At 42.3% G+C, this 26,032-nt stretch overlaps 1 protein-coding gene across 1 annotated transcript; it reads left to right on the top strand.

Moving 5' to 3' along the window:
- Positions 1-6,490: 6,490 nt before the first annotated feature.
- On the top strand, positions 6,491-25,821 carry LOC126267221 (protein mono-ADP-ribosyltransferase PARP14-like). The gene is made up of 2 exons (XM_049972198.1): positions 6,491-6,663; positions 24,589-25,821. The coding sequence occupies exon 2, from the start codon at positions 24,591-24,593 to the stop codon at positions 25,674-25,676; it is 1,086 nt and encodes a 361-aa protein (XP_049828155.1). The 5' UTR covers positions 6,491-6,663; positions 24,589-24,590; the 3' UTR covers positions 25,677-25,821.
- Positions 25,822-26,032: the final 211 nt, after the last annotated feature.

Raw genomic sequence — 26,032 nt, 5'->3', positions numbered from 1 at the left:
AAAGCAAAACAAAGAAACACATTTATAGGACATCATATTTTGGCATTATGAGGTGTAATAAAAGCATAGTGAATACGTTGGAAAAATAATTGATATTCGTAAGCTTTTTATACCTGATAAACGAATGAAAGCCGAAAATGAACGTGAGTGATTGGAAAACGTACTACATGCGATGAAATATCACAAGAAAAGGGAGAGTAAAACCGGAATATCTCTATTAAAAATCGCAATAATTGTAACGGTGAAGAAAATCTACCCATTAACTCTGCTGGTCTCAAGTGCTTTGATGAGAGGGGTAGTACGAGGGAGTGTGGAAAAGTAATGTCTCCGAATTTTTATATGAAAACTTTTGACGATTTGTAAATAAAACTAATGGTATTAACGTTTACATCTTTATTTTTCATGTCTACATATTTAAAGCTCTCTGTCGCTAGAGGACTCAGACTTTAAGCGTGTATCATGGCGGTGTGTAACGAACTATGTTGGTGTGTGAGAAACAGCTTGCAGCATGCTGTAATCGAGTTCCGAATTCAAAGAGTTCCTCCAGACATGGAGAACCCTTTGTTTTAGCATGACATGGCACCTGAAAGCAGGTTAGTTTTTTTCAGGATTCCAATACACCATGTTATTCCCCACTCCTGCGGCTATAAAATCTTTTTTTTTGTTTGTTTCAACATTGGACGGCCTTACGCCACCTTAGAGGGAGCGTTTGTATGCCCACACATTACCACTCTATTGTTTGACGTCCGAGCCAATGTCGTGCTGCATCAGTAACCTCCCCATTAACCATCTACAGCTTTCTGCAGAGTGCATCCTTCATTGGACCAAACACATGGAATTTGCAAGCTGCGAGATCCGGGCCAGTGGGTGGATGAGGAAGAACAGTCGAATGAAATTCTGTGAGCTCCTACCGGGTGCGCAGTCTTGTGTGAGGCCTTGAGTTGCCATGGAGAAGGAGAAGTTCGTTTGCATTTTTATGGCGACGAACACGCTGAAGTTATATCTTCAATTTCCTGAGGGTAACACAATACACTTCAGAGTTGATCATTGCACCACGAGGGAGGACATCACACAGGATAACCTCTTCAGAGTCCCAGAAGACCGTCGACATAACCTTAGCGGCTAAGGGTGCGGCTTTGAACTTTTTCATCGGAGCAGAGGTCGTGTGGCAGCCCTCCATGGATCGCCCATGTCTCATCACCTGTGACGATGTTCGACAAAAACTGGTCTCGATCAGCCTCATAAAGTACAAGCAACTCCTCATAGATGGTCTTCCGTTAGGTGGCGAGCAACCCAGCTGGCGTACACCTTTGAGTACCCCCGCTGGTTTACGAGTTGTCAGCACTACCAACGGAGACATCCAGTTGTGCAGTAAGGTGTTTATGATCCGTCGATTACTTCGAATGAGTGTGTTCACACGTTATAACATTACAGAAGTCAGCTGTCTGCGGCCTGCCAGCCGGCACACGGGAGATCGGTTAGGTTTGCATGACCTTGTTGCGATGATAACAGATGCTCCACCCAACGGATTCCCAAGCCTTTCTCTACTGGTTCTCCATAGACATCTGCGATGCTCTGGAATTTCACCGAAAGAGACTCGTTGACAACTCTCCGCTTGGAACGGATCTCCGTTACAGACGGCATTTGGAAGCGGGAATATTCCACGATGTCCCACAACAAAGTCCCCATTTTTTCAGCCGAAGTTACTGGACGCCCCTCGTGTAATCACTGTCTCTTTTCTTACAACGCTTTCCGCTTTCTTACAAACGCTTTCCGCAAGTCAAGGAATACGGCGTCCGTCTGATACCCTTCATCAATGGTTCGCAAGATACCATGTGAAAAAAGGGCGAGTTGCGTTTCGCAGGAGCGATGCTTTCTAAAGCCGTGCTGATGCATGGACAGCAACTTCCTTGAGACAGAGAAGTTTGCTGTCCATGCATCAGCACGGCTTTAGAAAGCATCGTTCCTACGAAACGCAACTCGCCCTTTTTTCACATGATATCTTTCGAACCATGGGTGAAGGGTATCAGATGGATGCCATATTCCTTGACTTCTGGAAAGCGTTTGACTCGGTGCCCCAATGCAGACTGCTAACTAAGGTACGAGCATATGGAATTGGTTCGCAAATATGTGAGGGGCTCGAAGACTTCTTAAGTAATAGAACCCAGTACGTTGTCTCGACGGTGAGTGTTCATCGGAGGTGAGGGTATCATATGGAGTGCCCCACGGAAGTGTGGTAGGTCCGCTGTTGTTTTCTATCTACATAAATGATCTTTTGGATAGGGTGGATAGCAATGCGCGGCTGTTTGTTGATGATGCTGTGGCGTACGGGAAGGTGTCGTCGTTGAGTGACTGTAGGAGGATACAAGAGGACTTGGACAGGATTTGTGATTGGTGTAAAGAATGACAGCTAAGTCTAAATATAGATAAATGTAAATTAATGCAGATGAATAGGAAAAAGAATCCCGTAATGTTTGAATACTCCATTAGTAGTGTAGTGATTGACACAGTCACGTCGATTAAATATTTGGGCGTAATATTGCAGAGCAATATGAAGTGGGACAAGCACGTAATGGCAGTTGAGGAGAAGGCAGATAGTCGTCTTCGATTCATTGATAGAATTTTGGGAAGATGTGGTTCATCTGTAAAGGAGGCCGCTTATAAAACACTAATACGACCTATTCTTGAGTACTGCTCGAGCATTTGGGATCAAACTGTTTTTTCTGTTAACAAAAATGGCTCCACAGTGCGATCACCCATCAAATAACACCACATATTCAAAAAATGGTTCAAATGGCTCTGAGCACTTTGGGACTTAACATCTGTGGTCATCAGTCCCCTAGAACTTAGAACTAGGTAAACCTAACTAACCTAAGGACATCACACACATTCATGCCAGAGGTAGGATTCGAACCTGCGACCGCAGAAGTCGCGCGGTTCCGGACTGTGCGCCTAGAACTTCTAGACCACCGCGGCCGGCGCATTTGGGATCCCTATCAGGTAGGATTGAGGGAGCACACAGAAGCAGTTCAGAGGCGGGCTGCTAGATTTGTTACTGGTAGGTTTGATCATCACGCGAGTGTTACGGAAATGCTTCAGGAACTCGGGTGGGAGTCTCTGGAGGAAAGGAGGCGCTCTTTTCGTGAATTGTTACTGAGGAAATTTAGAGAACCAGCATTTGAGGCTGACTGCAGTACAGTTTTACTGCCGCCAACTTATATTTCGCGGAAAGACCACAAAGATAAGATAAGTGAGATTAGGGCTCGTACAGAGGCATATAGGCAGTCATTTTTCCCTCATTCTGTTTGGGAGTGGAACAGGGAGAGAAGATGCTAGTTGTGGTACGATGTACCCTCCTCCACGCACCGTATGGTTGATTGCGGAGTATGTATGTAGATGTAGATGTGGACGTAGATGTACACAACGCATAACAAGACCGCCTCAGAAATATGCAACATTGATATACGATTTCTGAGTGATAAACCCGTTGCATAACATTTCTTTATACACTCCTGGAAACTGAAATAAGAACACCGTGAATTATTTGTCCCAGGAAGGGGAAACTTTATTGACACATTCCTGGGGTCAGATACATCACATGATCACACTGACAGAACCACAGGCACATACACACAGGCAACAGAGCATGCACAATGTCGGCACTAGTACAGTGTATATCCACCTTTCGCAGCAATGCAGGCTGCTATTCTCCCATGGAGACGATCGTAGAGATGCTGGATGTAGTCCTGTGGAACGGCTTGCCATGCCATTTCCACCTGGCGCCTCAGTTGGACCAGCGTTCGTGCTGGACGTGCAGACCGCGTGAGACGACGCTTCATCCAGTCCCAAACATGCTCAATGGGGGACAGATCCGGAGATCTTGCTGGCCAAGGTAGTTGACTTACACCTTCTAGAGCACGTTGGGTGGCACGGGATACGTGCGGACGTGCATTGTCCTGTTGGAACAGCAAGTTCCCTTGCCAGTCTAGGAATGGTAGAATGATGGGTTCGATGACGGTTTGGATGTACCATGCACTATTCAGTGTCCCCTCGACGGTCACAAGAGGTGTACGGCCAGTGTAGGAGATCGCTCCCCACACCATGATGCCGGGTGTTGGCCCTGTGTGCCTCGGTCGTATGCAGTCCTGATTGTGGCGCTCACCTGCACGGCGCCAAACACGCATACGACCATCATTGGCACCAAGGCAGAAGCGACTCTCATCGCTGAAGACGACACGTCTCCATTCGTCCCTCCATTCACACCTGTCGCGACACCACTGGAGGCGGGCTGCACGATGTTGGGGCGTGAGCGGAAGACGGCCTAACGGTGTGCGGGACCGTAGCCCAGCTTCATGGAGACGGTTGCGAATGGTCCTCGCCGTTACCCCAGGAGCAACAGTGTCCCTAATTTGCTGGGAAGTGGCGGTGCGGTCCCCTACGGCACTGCGTAGGATCCTACGGTCTTGGCGTGCATCCGTGCGTCGCTGCGGTCCGGTCCCAGGTCGACGGGCACGTGCACCTTCCGCCGACGACTGGCGACAACATCGATGTACTGTGGAGACCTCACGCCCCACGTGTTGAGCAATTCGGCGGTACGTCCACCCGGCCTCCCGCATGCCTACTATACGCCCTCGCTCAAGTCCGTCAACTGCACATACGGTTCACGTCCACGCTGTCGCGGCATGCTACCAGTGTTAAAGACTGCGATGGAGCTCCGTATGCCACGGCAAACTGGCTGACACTGACGGCGGCGGTGCACAAATACTGCACAGCTAGCGCCATTCGACGGCCAACACCGCGGTTCCTGGTGTGTCCGCTGTGCCGTGCATGTGATCATTGCTTGTACAGCCCTCTCGCAGTGTCCGGAGCAAGTATGGTGGGTCTGACACACCGGTGGTTGTTCTGGGTACTGATTTCTCAGGATCTATGCACGCAAATTGCGTGAAAATGTATTCACATATCAGTCCTAGTAAAATATATTTGTCCAATGAATACCCGTTTATTATCTGCATTACTTCTTGGTGTAGCAATTTTAATGGCCAGTAGTGTAAGTTACAGGGTGTCTGTCCCGGAGCTGTCCAGAAGTAAAAGCTTTGTAACAGTTCGTTGTGCCACTGTAGTGCCAACTGCTGCTCACATTGCTCCTGCAGGTGCAGTATGATGCGCCAAAGCCATACTCCGGTAGTGGCCGTCAGGAGAACTGTCTTCTTGCGACCGTATATTCTCGTGACCATTGCTGCCAGCACTCATGTACAGTGGCTATATTCCTGCCATGTCTTTCTGCAGTACCCAGCTTCACGTAGCCCTTTTACAAGGCGACGTTCAAACTCGGTCAGGTGTTGGTAATGTTGTCTCTGTAACCTTAAAGGCATTTATGACTAACATCAACGTACCACGTCCAATCCAAAAGGTAACTAATGCTCACGACCGTTACAGCGTGGTTTTAAAGCGAACCTGATTTGCATCCTCCTATTGCCGCCACTAACGCCGCTCTTGTGCGACTGGCGCAAAAGTGGAATAGACATCATCTTAAAAACATGTAGAAACACATCTTCCAGCTTTCGTCCCACAACCTATGTTGTTCGGATTTTTTTCCGTCATTGTAGTTGCACATGGTCTGAGATTAGGTGTCGTGTCGGTAGCTCTTCGACGGAGTTAAATATGAAGTGGGGAAATTGTTCGCTTCTTGTACATTTATGCTATGGATGGGTGTTTACGGGATTTCATTAGTACCCTATAAAAACAAGCGTCCACTTGTTGCCGTATTTGATGCGCTCCTAATCGACATGAACATGGACTGATTGTTGACATCTGAGCTAAGGAACAAAATTCATTCCATTAGAAACACATACACAAATGAATTACGAATATCAGAAGCAAGTAAAATGTGTGGCTGTGGAACAACAACTTCTACTGTAGAGACGAATGTGAATTGCATCTTGTCAAAAAACAGTTATGTGTAGTTTTATTTCAGGCCACAGTGCTTGAGGCTTGCCAAATATCTCCCTCACTTTTTCGTTGTGTGTATCGATTTCGTGAGGACAAGCATTAACTCCACCACCAATCGTGCAGCTGCCAAAAATTATATTTCAGAGACTAAACTGGCCTCAACAAAACGACAAAAGTGACGTATAAACTGGTGTCGCTGTGTCTAATCATACACGAAACCATTTACGCGAGCCAACTGTTGAACAAAACTGTGAAAGCGATTTATTAAATTGAACAAAGCACCATGGTTTTGTCGCCTACCGTGCTGAACACCTGCTGTTTGTACGAACGCGCGTTTAGTTTAGTTCATGTATTTTTATCTGTTTATTGTAAATATGTGTTGTGCGTTTCACTTGTAACTTAAACTGTGTGTTTGCTTGGTTACTCCGGAATTTCCTCAGTTGCAGATTATCGCACGAAGTCCGCTTTATCATATCTCTGTCTTCCGCTTGTGACGTGGGGAGGGGCGTTATCTAACACAGATGTGAAGACACGACTACTTACTTAAACGAGAGAAATGGAAGTAATGTGAATGAATGAACGTGTTCTTAACTCACAGTCACTAAACGATTTATATATCGTCTCTTTTTCTGTGTACAACAATATTACTGGGTGTTGCAAGAAGGAATCGTTACAGCAGCTGCAGATTGACGTCAAATCGGTGTTTCTAACACGGTATCTGTATCTTAAGCTCTTTAATATCATTATGTCACTTATGCAATGGAAATAAATTATCTTTAGTCACAGTAAACGCATTTCACCAACAGAATTACTGTTCTGATTGTGTGACCTCTTCACCACGTTCCACATCCAAATAATTAATATCAGTGATGAAATAGTTGTTACGTATAAGAATAATCAAACAAAATGTAGTATTTTAGTCAGGGCCGGTTTAGGACTTGAGCGACACAAGCAGTCGCTTAGTTCTCCACGCTGAGAGGGGCGCCAGACACACGATAGTCCAAATTTTTTTTAGGGTGTACCGTAATTAGAACCGGGAGGATGCCAAATAACATCTCGCTTGTGTGGAACATGTTCTTGAACAGGCCCTGATTGTACTACACAACTGAATTTATTTACAATTCAGTACTGGATTTTGATTGAGAAACATTTCGTCTGGCAGATTAGTTGTACAAAACTTTTGTTGCACATATTTTTCCTTAATTTTAGATTTATCACTGCCAAATTTCTACCTGCACCTGTCAGGAATTTTATTGAGTAATGAGCGTGAATAAACATATATCGTAGTGTAGCTATTCCGAATTTCAGAATGTGCATATGTATAAGAAAATCATTCGGAAGGCGCATGAAAAGAAGATAAAATAACAAACACCAGAAAAAGTTTAAACGCAAAAATGTTTTTGTTCATATCACTTTAGAGAAGAAATTGTGTACTGCTCTTATCTTCTGTGTGAATAGTTATGTACTTCATGACTACCATCGCGCTACAAAATTTTCGGGTCAGTAGCAAGGTCCGATTCCACCCATCTGCTTTGACCAATGGCATTCTGTAAGTCGTCAGTAATTTACGTTGTGAAGGATGTAAGCGACCTGTTATTCAATGGTATCTGGGCTTGAATTGATCTCTCGTGTAATCTGTGACGTTTGCAAACTATGATATATGATATTTAATCCAATTATGTGGTGGTTTGTGGGGGTGTGATTTTGGTGGAATCTGAGAGCATAGCTTAAATTGTCGATGGACAAACAAGTAGCTTATATATGCGAGGTGTGTGAGAAGAGTAATGAGACTGAAAACACTGCAAGTGATCTGGCAACGCTGTGTTTTTCTACTTTCGTACACCGGCGTGTTCATCCCTTCCAGTTGCTCAGTCAGAGTTCCAGCCCTGTACAGCCATCAGGATTCGAGAGCGCCATCAGTAAAGTCGTGATTTTGTTGTGTGTTATGAAAACGCAACAGAGGAATTTAGAGCAACGTTATGCCGTCAAGTTTTCTGTTAATCTTGGAGAATCCGTGAGTGTGACTTCGAAAAGTTGAAAACAAGCCTATGTGGACATTTCTTTTTCGCTGGCACAGATCGTTTTCGGAAGGTCGAGAGCACATTGAACATGAATGTCACTCAGGCAAACCTTCAGCTTGAAAAAAGCGACCAAAGGTCGATATGTGCTTGCTCTTGTGAGATCAGACAAACGGTTAACAAGTAAGGATGACGGGTGACCTCTCACACAGTTTCACTGTACATCAAATTTTGACTGAAGTCTTGCGTATGCAAAAGACGTGTACCAAAATGGTGCCGATAAATCTTACAGCTGAGCAGAAGGACACTCGCAGAAGCGTGTGCATTGATTTTCTTGAGAGGACTACAGTGACCACGATTGGTTCAGCCGTGTGATGACAGGTGATGAATCATGGCTTTTTTGGTAGGATCCTAAGACAAAACGGCAAACTGAAGAGCGACTCGCTGAGACATCTTGTCGACCGGAAGACCTCGAATTAGCAAATCAAAACAATGCTGATTTGCTTTTTTGACAGTGGAATTTGTTGCAAGTGTTTTACAAACATGTCCTTGAATGACTCAGGAATAGGGCAAATCGAGTGACACCAGACATTGCACACAAATCGATGGTGCTTCACGACAACGCCCCATGTCACATGGCCACTTATATTACGGAATTTTTGACCTCAAAAAACATTCCTGTTGTTCCACACCCTCCCTATTCACCTGATCTGAGGCGTTGTGACTTTTTTCCTTTCCCAAAATTGAAAAATCTCTTGAAAGGACGAAATTTTGAGAATCTGGAGAACATTCGAAAGAATGTGACCGCGTTGTTGAAGGCCCTACAACGTGAAGCCTTTCAACGTTGCTTTCAGGAATGAGAGAAACGACTCCGCCGGTCCTTAGCTGCCGAAGTCAAGCAAGACAAGTTGTTTATTTATGAACTGGATACGATCTCTGAACGTAATGTTAAGTAGGAACTTAAGTGCGGAAGTTAAATTACATCGAATGAAACGATTAGTAATTGTAATGTTGTTTCTTACAATAATTTTTTAATCTGGCGAGATTTTTCAGCGTAGGCCCTGATACGTATGTACATTGCTCATATGCTCGTAAGTGAAGTGAGTTTCAATTCCAATGATAATTTTGTTCTTTGTTTTTTTTTTCAATAATTTCCTTTATCTTCAAAGGTGACGTTGTTGAACTACTGCATATACGAAATCGCTTATTTTTATTACATGTCGCATTGTTGTTAGCGGTGGGTCACTTCTGTAGTAGAGTCGCTTTTTTCCGGTGGTGCTTTGCACTCATGATTTAGTTAAGTGGGACTGAGTCTTTCGTTTTATTGGTTACTTTATTGCTGTATGCCTATTGACTTGTCAGTTTACGTTTGTATTGCGATTTCAATTGTTTATGTATGTTCTTTGTTTCTATCATGGAGGAATTTGAGAGAGTCTTTTTCGATGAATTCGTTCTTTTCTGTGTGTGTGTGTTTTCCTTTGAGCTACATACATCAGACAAAGAATGCGATTGCTATTGTGCGATTTTTTGTATATTTTAGAGGTTTTCGTTTGCATAATTTTTCTTTTACGCAGAGTTTCTTTTTTAAAATTTATGTTGCTTTATTTTGGAAGAGTTTATGTGTGTTATTATTAGATTTTTTCGAAATATTAGATTCCATTTCGGCATTTATTGAGGGTTTTCTGTTTGGTTTATTCTTAAAGAATGAGTGTGGGTTGTTTTCCGATTATGTGATTTCTTGGCGGTGCGGATGTCTGGTATCGTTGTCTTCGTTTGAATTACATAGGTTCAGAATATGCTGGGATTCCAATATCTTCTGTATTTTGTAGTTTTATTGTGGGCGAATTACTTTTTTAAAATTTTAATAAGCCGCCAGTTTGTGTGTGTGTGTGTGTGTGTGTGTGTGTGTGTGTGTTAGGGGAGGGGAAGTTCTGGATAACTGTCTTCGTTGCGAAGATTTAGATTCCAACTGTGCGATTTCAGCATTTTCAGGTTGAGTGATATATTGGCATTTGTGTATGTAATTTCTCTCTTTTTCTTGGGGCGACTGGGGGGGGGGGGGCAGCAGAAGGAGAGGGACCTGGCCTCACAGTCTTTATTGTAGGTACTTAGGTCCAGCGGATGCTGTGATTCCGTGTGCTGGCTTGCCTGACTTAACGTAACTCGAAGAATTGTGATTTTTTTCCTCGTTTCTGCAGTTATCCTCTTCATCTTTTCCTGTGGGGCGGCGGGGGGGGGGGGGGGGGAGGAGGAGTTTGGGTAGGGTACCCGTATCGTTGTCGTCCTTTCACGTATACAGGTTTAGCATACACTGCGATTGCATTTGTGTGCTTTTTTATAGATTCGTTTTATTTTATTTTGGAAAAAAAGTGTTTATTCCTGGCTCCGTCTCAGCAACATAAGACAAACGAAGAATTTGATTCCAAGTGTCTTTTTATGGATGAATTCATGTGTCTTACTTTTCAATACACATATCAAAAAAAGTTTTGAATCTACCCAGTTCCCAGAAATCCTGAAGATAGATCTTGAATGTGGGCAGTGTATCACAGGCACAGTCCCTTTGACTGTTCAGAGATAACATTAAACCACCCAAAGATGTAAAGAACCATGCATGAGCAGCGCCTATTAGACGGAGGGGGTCCGACAACCGATCAGTTCCAGTCATTCCACTAGGAAAGATGTACACGGCTCGTGTTCTTTGTAGTTCAACCATCCCTAGACGGTCAATACCGCAGTTCGATCGCCTCCACATTGTTACTTTGTGCCAGGAAGGGCTCTCAACAAGAGAAGTGTCCAGTAGTCTTGGAGTGAGCCAAAAGAGTGTTGTTCGGATATGGAGGAGATACAGAGAGACAGGAACTGTCGATGTCATACCTAGCTCAAGCCGCCCAAGGGCTACTACTACAGTGGATGACCGCTCGGAGGAACCCTGACAGCGACGCCACGATGTTGAATAATACTTTTCGTGCAGCCACAGGACGTCGTGTTACGACTCAAACGTGCACAATAGGCTCCATGATGCGCAACTTCACTCCCGACGTCCATGGCGAGTCCATCTTTGCAACCAAAACACCATGCAGCGCGGTACAGATGGACCCGCTCAGGATTGGCATCACGTTGTTTTCACCGATGAGTGTCGCATATGCCTTCAACCTCAACCAGACAATCGTCGAAGACGTGTTTCGAGGCAACCCGGTCAGGCTGATAGCCTTAGACACACTGTCCAGCGAGTGCAGCAAGGCGGAGGTTCCCTGCTGTTTTGGGGTGGCATTATGTGGGGCCGACATTTGCCGCTGGTAGTCACTGAAGGCGCCGTAACGGCTGTACGATAGGTGAATGCCATCCTCCGACCGTTAGTGCAACCATATCGGCAACATATTAGCGAGGCATTCGTCTTCATGAACGACAATTCGCGCTCCCATCATGCACGTCTTGTGAATGACTTCCTTCAGGATAACGACATCGCTCGACTAAAGTGGCCAGCATGTTCTTCAGAGATGAGCCCTATCGAACATGCCTGGGATAGATTGAAAAGGGCTGTGTATGGATGACGTGACCCATCAACCACACTGAGGGATCTACGCCGAATCGCCATTGAGGAGTGGGACGATCTGGACCAACAGTGCATTGATGAACTTGTGGATAGTATACCACGACAAATACAGGCATGCATCAATGCAAGAGGACGTGCTACTGGGTATCAGAGGTACAGGTGTGTAGACCAATCTGGACCACCACTTCTGAAGGTGTGGTTTTCATGAGCAATAGAAAGGGCAGAAGTGATGTTAATGTTGATCTCTGTACAGGTTCCGGAACTTTCGGGAACGAGGTGGTGCAAAACTTTTTTGATGTGTGTATGTCGTACTTTAGGATTGTGTCTAATATCCCTGCGTAGGTCAAGTGAAATATTGAATTTTTTCTTATATATTTTTCCTTGGTTACTAATGCACGAGGGATCTGTGTAATTTGTTTTCGATTGTGTGGTTCCTTTGTGGGTGTGTGTCTGGCATCACTGTCTTCACTTGAGCTACCTAGGTTCAGTGCATGTTGAGACTCCAATGGTGGTTTTTTTGTACATTCTATTTCAGTTCATTGTGGAGGTTTTTTTTTATTATTTCGTGAATGTCATTCATTCGTGGCTCTGTTGTTAGTATCATTGTCTTCGTTTGAGCTATGTAAGTCTACCGTTAGATGCGATTCCACTTGTTTGTTTTGAATTGTAACGTCTTTGTCTTATGTTGTGTGGAGTGGTGTATACTCGGTGTATTGCAAGCTTCCCTCCTGAAGCAAGCGTGGACCTTTCTCTTCTGGTGGATCTTTATGTTTGTAATTTCGTTTGTGGAAATTGTGTCTAATCATTTGTCGTAGTATGTCAGCTATGTGTTTTTCCTTTTATGCTTGTAAGCTTTCGTTTTAAGGTAGTTCATTTTTGAGATTGTAGTTTGTTTGTCGTTTTTCATATAATTTTTTCTTTTGAATTGTGTTTACTTCTTTCGTAGTCTCAAGTATGATTTGTTTTGATACTTCGTTCTCATTATAGTGAGTTTTTTTATTTTTTCTCACTCATTATCTCGTTTCGTGGCTTTGGCATGGGTTTCATAGGAGTTTTTTGTCTCTCTCTACTGTGTATTTTTGTTTTAAAAAAGTGTTACAAAGTTTCTTTCTGGATGAAGATGTTTTTTGGTCTGCATGTGTTGCTGTACTTTCTTTCTGTCGTTTGTTTTTTAATTTGTGAATGTCGGTGTGTATATAAATTCTTGTTTTCATTTGGGTATTTTGTTACACATCTACACTTGTGGCTTGGTTCGTGTGCTCTGTCATTACATAGAAGGTGTTTGTCAGGTGTGGTTGATATATATAAATGTGTAGGTGTGTGTATGTATGTATGTATGTATGTATGTGTGTGTGTGTGTGTGTGTGTGTGTGTGTGTGTGTGTGTGTGTGAAGATGTCGATATTGCTTCTCATGGTTTGGCTTTTTTAAAGCCAAAAATGTGTTTGACTATGTCCCAGAATCTTAGTCACGATAGCATTTAAGAACAGATTAGCGGACCAGGAGGTCAATTTCAAGGATATTGATAAAGAGTAGAGAAGCTTATGCCTAGAAAATATGGATACTTTCACCCATGTTTATAAGTTTTAGTATCAGGTACTTGAAATTAAAGACACAAATGGCAAAAAGAAACATGAAAAGTCATGAATCTGTTACCATACTATTTTGCTTTGCCTTTTTCGAATGGTTTAACTGAAAGGTTGTTTAGCACTCTAAAATTTCAAGACTAGTAGTCGACACAGAGTTTGTTCACAAATTTAGTCCCATTTAATATGCAGCAAAGAAGGTTTAAAAAGAACAAAAACAACCCCTTTAGATATTCCGTCTGGAAGATTTCAGAAATTGAATTGTTTCATCGCATAGAGCAAAACTTCTGAGAATTTCAGAAGATGGCGAATAGCCTATTTCAGGAGTTGTAAAATTATAACGAAACTGCAACTTTCTCCTTTATTCTCATTCTTTTCATATATAATGACGATATTATTTGTAGTGTAACGTGCTTTTCAGCCCTCATTTTTGTATATTTTACGTTGAACAAAAAAAGTCTGGTGCAGTATTACAATTTATTCATTTTCTTTACTGCAATTGCTAAATTTTAGATTAATTTGTTTCATTAAGATTTTGGGTGTTTTGCACTGCTAAAATTTATTTCAGTATTGATTATCTAGTTTGAAAATGTTATTCATTTATTTTCAATTCATATTATTTTACAATCATTTCCCACCTGAATTTTTTGTTAATGACGTTTGTTAGTGTAATTGAGCCAAATCAAATCAGTATTGTTTGCAGCATATATTTTGCTTTTCTATTTGTTCATTAGTTATCAAACTAAACTGAAAATGTTTGTCTTTGACAACGCCTACTATTCCTCAGAAGACTATCTATTACTGTAATGTGTAATTAGTGGTGGGTAGGAATTACTGACTAACGTCTTTCTGCCTTTAATTAAAAAGCAAAAACTAGTAAATGATCAACATGGAGGCATATTTAAAAATTGATGCTAATATAAAATGACTCTTTCCACATAATGGTGCAAATGATACGTGGATAAAGCAGTTGATCAAAGTACTAGATGTACATTCCAACTGTGATGTATTTGGTTATTCCTGAAAAACTGACAGTTGCTGATGAGAAATATTACAGGAAAAGAAGGAAATAGGCTACTGTTGGAAAGGCAGGCCCATACGTTACTCTGGTTAGGCTATAATTACTAACAAATGACATTTTTATAGATAAAGCAAAACGTTAGTTTTAAGGGATCCAACCGTCTGAGACCATTCCCTTAATGCTATTAACATGTTTAAAAAATTATATCTTTATTGACTCTGTAAATTTCTGTTATTAGTCACACACTGAATGAGGCATCATAGTTAAGTTTTCAAAGCGAGAAGATGTGTGAACTACAGCGAAACTAAGCCACTGACAATCTAATAAAACCAGAAGGCTATTCTGCAAGGAGGCATACGACTATGCAATTGTGTTTCTTAGACGTTTCAGTAATGGTTCACTTCGTTGACATGCACAAGACACGATAGCATGCCTTGCTTCTTTCCTCATTGCACACAGTATATGGACTTGTAAAGAAAGTGTAGGTAAGTTTTTTGCAAACGTGAAAACTAAAAGTATTGTGCATACAAGTTAAAAGGTGAAAAAGTAACGAACAAGAAGGAGTACCAGTAAGCAAACAAGCATTGGTTTCGGAGTTTCAGCTCCATTTGCTATCGATACAAATATAACAAAGGGGTATTAAATGGATTACGAAAGCATGCTTTTCACATCAGTTCCTTCCCTTCTTGGTTATTTAATATACAGTGTGATTAGGCATATAATTAAAGTTAAACTTTCAAAACGCTGTAGAAATAACACCACTGGTCCGAATGATGTCAAATTGCAACGGAATATTATCGGAGAAGGAGGAAAACGTATGTCAGAATAAAAAAATAGTGTGAAAATTGATCATTAGACGTCGCTTGACGTGTTAGAATACGTAAATGTAAACACCTGTCATGTGAATGACCCATTGAAGTTGGTATAAACACGCCAGGTACACAGCTTTTCCTCCTTTCGCGTCTGTGACGTTCGCTATGACTGTCTCAATGCAGGCTCGCGCTCTGCTTGTAAAGCTGTATTACAAGAATGATGACTGTGCACATGTCGCTCTGCACAAGTTCCAGACACTGAAGGGTTTGAAAAAAGACATTGATCCGGTGGGTCTGGAAAAACTGATTCCGAAATTCCAAAAGACGGGTTCCTCCGGTGTGCAGCATGGTAGAGAGAGGAGGCATGTTGATTCGACGTCAGTGGAAGCAGTGGCCACAGCAATGCAAGATGAGACGAGTGGTGGTGTGCAAACGTGTAGTGCACGCAGAATTGCACGAACATCGGATATACCCATGAGAATGGTGTGTAAAATGCTATGAAACATCCTTCTTTGCTATCCATTCAAAATTACCCATGTGCAGGAGTTGCTTCCTGATGACCTGCCAGCATGAGAGACCTATGCTAAAGAATTTCTTGCTCACATGGAAGTGGACAATGATTGGCAGTGGAAGATTTTGTGGGCACCAGACAGGATATGCCAATACACAGAATTGTCGAATATGGGCAACAGGAAATCCACACGCAAATCAACCAGTATCACTTCGCCCTGAGAAGGTCGCAGTGTGGTGCGGATTTACGGCATCATTTATCATAGGCTTATATTTTTTCTAACAGACAGGTGCTACCAGTCCTGTTACCTGTACCGTCATTGGTAAGCACTATGAGTGTCTTTTGCACAACCACGTCATTCCAGCTCTCCAAATTCCCTAAATGTGGCCTCCTGGCCAACGATGCCATTCGCTCATTTCCATTTCCAGCAACCTGGATGTATGGATGGGATCATTTTTTATGCAAGATGGCACACCTCCGCAAATTGAAAATCCAGTTAAGCAGATGCTGAAGCGCCATTTCGGAAATGCTAGAATTATCTGCCGCCATTTTACCACCTGATCTAAATCCGTGTGACTTCTAACTGTGGGGCTAACTGAAAGATGTTGTGTTCAGTGTTCATATTGCAAACTTAGTTGCATTGAAGGCATGCATTGCGCAACATATTCTGATCGTGACCCCGGAAACACTTTGATCAGTTGTGGAACATGCTGTTTTGCCTTTTCAACTTGTAGCAGAAAACGGTATACATCATACTGAACATGTTTTGCGCCAGTCACACGGAAATTAATAATCCTGTTTCATTTTGATTGATGCTTTTTATGCGGTTTTTGGCCTCAGGATACTTAAAAACAGATGTGTTTGATGATTTTTATGCTGTTTTTGGCCTCCGGACAGTTAAAAACCGAATTTCCCATCTGATGCGATGTGACCTTGTCGTGGTAGATGGATTTTTTGTAGTTAACAGTAGCACATCTATACACCAATGCACACTGAATCATATAGTTTGTTTAACGTCAGATGTACAACTTAGGCATTTTTGTATGATTCATTTGCTATTTGTAGTCGACCACATTCAAATTGTGATGCTTGCAGCGCCATCTATTGCTACATTTTGTAACTATTTATTTTTCTTCTGCATACGTTTTCCCCCTTCTCCTATAACATTCCGTTGCAAATTGACGTCTTTCTGACAAGGTGGTGTTATTTCTACAGCGGTTTGAAAGTTTAATTCTAATTATTCTTACCCTGTATAACAACAAAAAACAAGTTACATTAACAAGGTCACATTTGTCGTATTACTAGACCAAATGCTCGTTAAAGAACAGAGAAACGTTCGAAATTGTCTTCCTGACTCTATGTTACACACGTAAGCACTGTAATTTTTAGTATTTAAAGCAGTTGTTGCGCATTGACGACAGAGGTAATGAACAAGAAGCATTTGTAAATGGTAGTCTCCTAATGTTTTGTGCTATTTAAGATGGCAGCAGGATGCGCCCACTCTGGCTTCAAAATAACGTACAGCGTAAGTTCATGGCTCCATCTCTATTTTTTTTTTTTACATCCATGATTTTAGTAGCCATATGTAATATTTCGTGTGTTTATTGTGTTTCTTATCGACCGTAGAGGCACATATTGTAATCTTCGTCTCCAAGTATGTAATCGGCCTGTTATTAAATGTTATCTGTGATTGTCATGGTATCTGATATCGCCTTCACTCGTATTACGACGCCATTGCTCAAAGCAGGCGGCTGGAATCGGAACTTACTCTACTCCCTAATTTTCATTGCTCGCTACAATTTTTTTATATCTGGACAGTTGTACTTTTCTTTGTACCAGACAAATAAGTTCATAGAAATACGGTTTATAGCGACATCGCTTTTAATTAGGTACGGGTATTGTCTAAAACAGCTATATTTAATGGTCCCGTCTAAATCCTGTTAAAACGATATATTTAAAAAAAAGAGCCTAGCACGGCATCCCCTATTAAAACTTATAATACACTGATGAGCCAAAGAAACTAAGAAACTGGAAACTGGTAAACCTGCCTAAGGTCGTGTAGCCCCCCGCCCCCCTTCCCAGCATGCAGAAGTTCCGCAAAACGGCGTGGCATGGACTCGACTAATGTCTGAAATAGTGTTGGAGGGAAATGACATCACGAATCGTGCAGGGATGTCCATAAATCCGTAAGAGTATGTGGAGGTCTCTTCTGAACAGAAAATTGCAAGGCATCCCAGATATGCTCAATTATATTCATGTCTGGGGAGTTTGATGGCCAGTGGAGGTGTTTAAATTCAGAAGAACGTTCCTGGAGTCACTGTGTAGCAATTCTGGACGTGTGGGGTGTCGCATTGCCCTGCCGGCATAGCCCAAGTACAACAGAAAGCACAATGGACATGAATGGATGCAGGTGATCAGGCAGGATGCTTACATTCGTGTTACCTGTCAGAATCGCACCTGGACGTCTCACGGGTCCTATATCACTCCAACTACTTGTGCCCCACATCATTAGAGAGCCTCCACCAGCTCGAACAGTTGAACAGTCCCCTGCTGACATGCAAGCTCCATGGATTCATGAGGTTGTCTCCATACCCGTACACATTGATCCAGTCGATACAATTTGAAAAGAGATTCGTCCGACCAGACAACATGTTTCCAGTCATTAACAGTCCAATGGCGGTGATGACGGGCCCAGGCGAGGCGTAAAACTTTGTGTCCAGCAGTCATCAAGGGCGCACGAGTGGGACTTCGGCTCCATATGGATGACTTTTCGTTGAATGGTTCACACGCTGATACTTGTTGATGACCTGACATTGAAATCTGCAGCAATTTGGGGAAGGGTTGGACTTCTGTCACGTTCTCTTCGGTCGTCGTTGGTCTCGTTCTTGAAGGATCTTTTTCTAACCGCAGTGATGTCAGAGATTTGATGTTTCAGCAGATTCCTGACATTCACGGTAGACTCGTGAAATGCTCGTGCGGAAAAATCCCCCTCCATCGGGGCCTCAGAGATGTTGTGTCCATCGATAACTCTGTATTTGAATACACATGGCTATACACGTTTCTTTGGCGCGTCAGTGCATAAAACGGCGTGATTTTATTATATTTTATGAGAAATATATCGGCTGTAACGTCTAATGTTCATTTTTGTTTGTTACATATTTGGGGATTATTAACAACAGTGTTGGTTTCAAATCAGCATATCTGTTAGACAGTTAGTGCAAGCATCGCTTTAAGGATATCGCAAAAAGAGGAAAGTAGTTAATATTGAAGAAAAGTCACACATATTATGGCGATTAAACAATCGGAAAACAAACGTCAGCATCGCGAACGAAATGGATGTCTCACACTTAACGACTTCTACAACTTGAAAGGACAGAGCGAAAATAGTCTCTTTTTGAACACAGTTATTTAAAATTCAAGCAGGCGAGATCACCTGAAGACAAAGAGCTTTACAGATACACTCCTGGAAATGGAAAAAAGAACACATTGACACTGGTGTGTCAGACCCACCATACTTGCTCCGGACACTGCGAGAGGGCTGTACAAGCAATGATCACACGCACGGCACAGCGGACACACCAGGAACCGCGGTGTTGGCCGTCGAATGGCGCTAGCTGCGCAGCATTTGTGCACCGCCGCCGTCAGTGTCAGTCAGTTTGCTGTGGTATACGGAGCTCCATCGCAGTCTTTAACACTGGTAGCATGCCGCGACAGCGTGGACGTGAACCGTATGTGCAGTTGACGGACTTTGAGCGAGGGCGTATAGTAGGCATGCGGGAGGCCGGGTGGACGTACCGCCGAATTGCTCAATACGTGGGGCGTGAGGTCTCCACAGTACATCGATGTTGTCGCCAGTGGTCGGCGGAAGGTGCACGTGCCCGTCGACCTGGGACCGGACCGCAGCGACGCACGGATGCATGCCAAGACCGTAGGATCCTACGCAGTGCCGTAGAGGACCGCACCGCCACTTCCCAGAAAATTAGGGACACTGTTGCTCCTGGGGTATCGGCGAGGACCATTCGCAACCGTCTCCATGAAGCTGGGCTACGGTCCCGCACACCGTTAGGCCGTCTTCCGCTCACGCCCCAACATCGTGCAGCCCGCCTCCAGTGGTGTCGCGACAGGCGTGAATGGAGGGACGAATGGAGACGTGTCGTCTTCAGCGATGAGAGTCGCTTCTGCCTTGGTGCCAATGATGGTCGTATGAGTGTTTGGCGCCGTGCAGGTGAGCGCCACAATCAGGACTGCATACGACCGAGGCACACAGGGCCAACACCCGGCATCATGGTGTGGGGAGCGATCTCCTACACTGGCCGTACACCTCTGGTGATCGTCGAGGGGACACTGAATAGTGCACGGTACATCTAAACCGTCATCGAACCCATTGTTCTACCATTCCTAGACCGGCAAGGGAACTTGCTGTTCCAACAGGACAATGCACGTCCGCATGTATCCTGTGCCACCCAACGTGCTCTAGAAGGTGTAAGTCAACTACCCTGGCCAGCAAGATCTCCGGATCTGTCCCCCATTGAGCATGTCTCACGCGGTCTGCACGTCCAGCACGAACGCTGGTCCAACTGAGGCGCCAGGTGGAAATGGCATGGCAAGCCGTTCCACAGGACTACATCCAGCATCTCTACGATCGTCTCCATGGGAGAATAGCAGCCTGCATTGCTGCTAAAGGTGGATATACACTGTACTAGTGCCGACATTGTGCATGCTCTGTTGCCTGTGTCTATGTGCCTGTGGTTCTGTCAGTGTGATCATGTGATGTATCTGACCCCAGGAATGTGTCAATAAAGTTTCCCCTTCCTGGGACAATGAATTCACGGTGTTCTTATTTCAATTTCCAGTAGTGTATGTTTCAAGCGGCAAAGATCACATAATGCACCATTCATTCAAGCGAAAGCCAGTGATTTTGCACGTCTACAAATTTGTGGCGACTTTGTCGGTGTACCTGATGATGTGACACACGAGTTGGCATCTAATTGTAAGAAGTGGCCTGTATCGCGTGCAGGTTACAAGTCAGATGACATATTCCGTGCAGACGAAACTAACTTGTTTTACAGCAAGACACACTGAAATGTAAAGATGAACAGTGCTCGGATGGGAAAATGTCTAAGACGAGAATCACAGTTAAGTTACGGCAAACATGACAGTCTCATGTGAAGAAATCGTTTGGTGATTGGAAAATCAAGAAAACCTACATGTCTGAAAAACATTCACTCCCTGCCTGCAGTTTATGAAAACAATGCAAAATCTTGGATGACGTCTATCAGTTTTGAGACGTGGTTGCGTAACTCAGACTCAGCTGAAAACAAAACTGAGCGAGGTGGCGCAGTGGTTAGTACACTGGATCCACTTTCGGGAAGACGACTGTTCAAACCCGCGCCGGTCATCCAGATTTAGGTTTACCGTGATTTCCCTAAACTGCTCCAGACAAATGCCAGGATGATTCCTTTGAAAGGCATGGCCGACTTCCTTCCCCGTCCTTGACACCATCCGAACGTGTGCTTCGTCTGTAATGAGCTCGATGTCGACGGGACGTTAAATCCAATCTACCTTCCTTCCTAAAATCAAAGAAAAGAAAAATTATTCTCTTGTTTCCTAAATGGCCATACAGTAGTCGACAACCTATCGTTCATAAAGCTTGCGTTTTTACCTCCAGACATGACTTCATTTCTAACACTTATGGACCAGGTATTTATAAAATCTCTGAAAATATACAGGAAACTTAAAGTGCTGAACGTGTTACAAAAAATCGAAGAAGGTAAAAGAATTAAAATTTCTAACGTTCTCGATGCCATTATCAGAAACGTGGGAAAACGTCACACACAACACAATTGGCAATTGTTTTAAACATCCAGGATTTAGAGATCTTTGTTCACCATCCCTCAGTTAGGGGTGGTGAAGAAGCTTTCAGCAGCAACTAATGGTTCTGGTGATGAAGATCAGAATGACATTCATCTGGCGGAACTAGTGCAAGAACTTTGCTCAACTTTGTGAACTTGTGAAATACAAGGTATTCAGATATTACCTTTACAGACTTGTAGAGGGTCGTGATTACATAATATTTTGAATTCAGATGGGTAATGCAGCCACGTCTGCTGAGGGAAAGAGAAAATTCTGCGTTGCTTGTCCTGTAGTCTATCTGCTAAACAGAATGAGGTTTACTACTCCAGGCACTCAGCTGATGTTACTTAACGTCTGCCTTACTGTGAGACCAACTCAGTGCCTGTGCATCCCAATATACTAATCGTGATTCAGTACAAGTTTTTGGAATACAGACACGCTCTTTGTGTATGTGAAGCTCAAGGTAACAGAAGAGCTACTAGTCACCTGTATCACGAATGTTTCCCACAATGTAGCACACACATAATTGCATAAACGTTTTGCCCAAGTAACACAGAGAATCTGTCAGTGTGTACTCGAACAACTGAATGTGATATGGGTTTTAGTCACACTATCGTCTGGGACGTTCTGCTTTGGCAACAATTGCATCGATATTACTTACAAAGGTTACGCACTATGGCTCCAGCTGATTTTCCATAATGCATTGCCTGCTACATGTGGTTCCTGTACTGCTGTGTCGACACAACCCTGCTTCCACATCGAGTTCTGTTCACAGATGAATGTAAGCTCACTAGGGACTATGTTCTGAATTTGCAAAACAGTCATGTCTGGGCAGACGACAGCAGTGTTTTGGTATTAACATGTGGGCAGGTATTCTGGAGAGTCATGTGATTGGGCCATATGTCCTTCCATCCAAGCTAACTAGTCCTGCGAACTTGATCTTCCTCCAAATCATATTGAACTTGTTGTTGGAAGCTGTGTCACTGCATGTCCGTCTGGAAATGTGGTTACAGCATGATGGTGCGCCTCTTCACTTCTCACGTGAGGTACAGAGACATCTCAACAGATGATATGGTGAAACATGGATGGGCTGAGGTGGTCCAGACATTCGGCCACCATGATTCAACTCCCATGGACTGTTTCTTGTGGAGTCATATGCAAAGTTTAACTTGCGAGACCCCTGTAGAGACAGAGGAAGATCTGATAGCTCCAGTTCCAGCCACTCGCTGCACCTGAAACTGAAGACATATCAGTTGGGATGAAGAATGTGAACCAGAACATACATCGTAGGTACAATGACTGCAACAATGTTGGTGGTCATTGGATTAAACCGCTGCTGTAATGCATCTGTGCTATTCTGTATGTACGATATACTGGGTTCCTTTCTGTTTTGGAATAATGTAAACATGATATTTTATGTGTTAATACAAAAAATGTGCTTCATGATAAATGCATGTTTCGCTACGTTTCCTTTCGAATTGTTAGCTAACGATTGTACTGCGCCATGTTTCATTCATTTCCTCAAGCAGAAGTGGATGAGTCAAACATATGAATTGAAACTGTCTTAGAATGGAAATGATATGTTTCTGGACATGGATTCCTCTTCAAAATATTACCAACTACTCACTTTCCTCTACAAGTCGTAGAAGTTTGTAACTGGAATTTCCAAACACCCTGTTGAGGACTTGGCTCAGTTACTGGTGGACAACAGTCTTACCATGAATGCCACAGTGAAGAAGAGAAATTGTAGCTGACACCCAAATTCACAGGTAACTGACGAATACGAAAATAAAAAAAGACCTGTAGTTTGCTGTGGCGTCACTTAATCCAGCTCTCAGTGCAGAGAAAACTTTAAAAAGTGTTTAAAGAGTTTAATACAAATTACAATAAGAATGCATTGTCAAATGCAAAACGCGTACGCACTTCTTACACGCAAAAAGTAAACAAAGACAAATGATTATCTGAAGTAGCAAAATATACTATAGTATATGTTACTATATTACATTTTGAAGTTAAAGCAACTGCTTAAAAATCTAAACAACACTCTCTATGCTGCGATTGCAGAGAACTAGAAAATTAAATTCCAATATTTGTCACTTTTTCAAAGTACTGAAGTGGAATAATAGTGTGTTAATTATTGATGTTTTATGGTTACGTGAGTTGGACATTTTAAATGTGTTAGGTACAGTACATCATATCTGTACAACATTTCAAAGAGAAATGCAAGAGACAGTGTAGGCCTTTGTGAAATTTCTACATAGAATACTCTCTTTCCATTTTGGTACTGTTGATTAATTGCTGTAATACAGTAACTTGAACAAAGCTGTCTCACTCATGACTATTATGCTATACATCCCTTACAATTAGTATTAAACATGTTCAAACATTTTATGTCATTCATTATCCAAGACCCCAGTACAACATTACTGGACAGTTTTCATTGCTGCTTCTTCTTCCTTCACCTATTAATCGTTTTTAGAGTTTGCTGGCACATTACTGCTGTAGATGCTGAGTAAACATATGGAAAATTCCTCTTTGGTCCCTCTCCAGATGTACTGGATTCTAAATACTGTAGATATACAGCATTTTTGCTACTTTTTGAAATTTTAACTCTGTGAGAGCCTAAAATTCATGGATATGAAATTTTTATCTAAAAACAAAGCGAAAATCCAGTTTGTGAACTGCTGGTCCCTTCAGTGATATTGTAGCTGATTTTGACTATATTATAATAACGTTCATATTATAACTTTAAGTGGGAAGGGTGTAACTAAAGGAAGTAATTTATACCTTCTATTACTAATGTTTAGTAAGATTATGTACAAAATTATACTATTGTAAATTTAATACCGAAAGAACCAGGAAGCATTGAGCTTACAACTAACAAAAGCTGTACCTCTACATCTACATCTATACTCTGCAAACCACCATGAGGGGCATGTCAGAGGATATGTCCCACTGTACCTGTTATTAGAATTTTCCTGTTCCACTCATGTGCAGAGCACAGGAAAAATGATTGTTTGAGTGCCTCTGTGCACACAGTAATTATTCTAAACTTATCCTCGAAATCCTTATATGAGCGACACTTTGTAGTACAACTGAAGGAATGTGCCTGATCAAATATATGTGTGCTTCTAGAACAAAAGTAGTTAAGTTTGAAAGAAAAATTTAAGTATAGCAGCATTTTCTTTTTGGCAGAGAACATGTAGTTCTTGTGTCTCATAAATGGAAACAGATGTTACTGACTTTTTATTATCAGTGTTTTAGACTAATCAACTATGTGTTTCAGAAATGGGCTGTTGTTTCAGCCATGACTCCAGCAGCGAGGAACTCATCAGACCTCATAGACCACACACAAACTATGGGGCCAACAGCAGCTGTCAACCAAATGTGGCCAGTAACAACAACGTAATTGTGTCACCTTCCTATTTACAAGCACCCATCAGCAATTTCTACCAAGCACCAACTTCCACAAACAGACTGACAAGATCACAATGGAGAAATGAGGAACAAGTCAGCCATAATAGACCAAAACCATACTTTGAGGCATACAACAAGTTTCAACCATTTGTAACTGGCACCAATAACACAACTGTATCATCTTCTTCTTTACGAGCACATAACTGGAATTCCTATCATGCACCAACTTCTAGGAACTATTCTAGATTGGCAAGTTCAAAGCGCATTGTTAATCACAGTCACTCAAGTTATTCTCTAGTCAAGACTGTGGAGTCTACATTGCACAAATCTGTCTTACAATTAACTGTTGAGTGGGACCACATGAATGCCAGCTCAGAATTTGAGCTGTGTTTGTTGCTCCCTGACACTACTGAATATGAAGAAATACTGGGGTTATTCAAAAGGACCACACAGAAGCAATTCATGGTTGAGAAAATTTACAGGGTTCAGAATCCATACTTGTTGGGATGTTACTTACTCAAGAAACAAGAAATGGAATCAAGATATGGTTATGTTACTGAGGAGTATTTATTTCATGGTACTAAAGAAGAAAACAAAGATAAAATTTGCAGAAATAATTTTGATTGGAGGAATCATGGCAGATCAGCAGGCAACACTTTTGGGAAAGGTGTTTCATTTACATCAATTTCTTGTTATGCCAGTCATTATTCAGATAAACATAACTCTCAGAGAATCATGTTTGTATCAAAGGTTCTAATTGCACATGAAACTGTAGGTCACAAAAATATGAAAATACCACCTCTATTTGCTTATAGGCAGTGCCTTAGGTATGACACTACTACTAAAGAAAATCGCCATGTTATTGTAAAATACTCTGATAATGAGTTCTATCCTGCATATATTGTGTATTACACAGGACAATATGAGAAGAAGGAACAGGGACAATTAAGACTCTAATGCAAAACTTGCAATTTTCCCCAGGAGCTGTATTTTTAAGATGAGTTGACATGCATTAACAGATTTTATAAAAAATGTTGTGTGCTTACAGAATGTTTTGACATGAAAAACTCCAAATGTACTTTAAATAAAACAGTCTAACTTCTAGATGCGACCCTTTGCAATAATGACTGCCACATACCACAGGTTTGTGACAGCTGCTTGTACCTCATTGTGCTCCTTTCACACTATATTTTGTTTCTGATGTAGGTGGTGTCAGACGAATCTCATTTAATTTCCATATGTGAAAATACTTGCAGCAGACTTTTATATTTATTGATCCGAGAGGAAATTCTATTGGTATAGAGACTACAAAA

Source organism: Schistocerca gregaria, chromosome 4 (genome assembly GCF_023897955.1).
Source record: "Schistocerca gregaria isolate iqSchGreg1 chromosome 4, iqSchGreg1.2, whole genome shotgun sequence".
In the NCBI taxonomy this organism is placed as follows: Eukaryota; Metazoa; Arthropoda; class Insecta; order Orthoptera; family Acrididae; genus Schistocerca; species Schistocerca gregaria.
The sequence above is the reverse complement of the archived record's forward strand: the minus strand, read 5'-3'. Positions and strand labels throughout refer to the sequence as shown.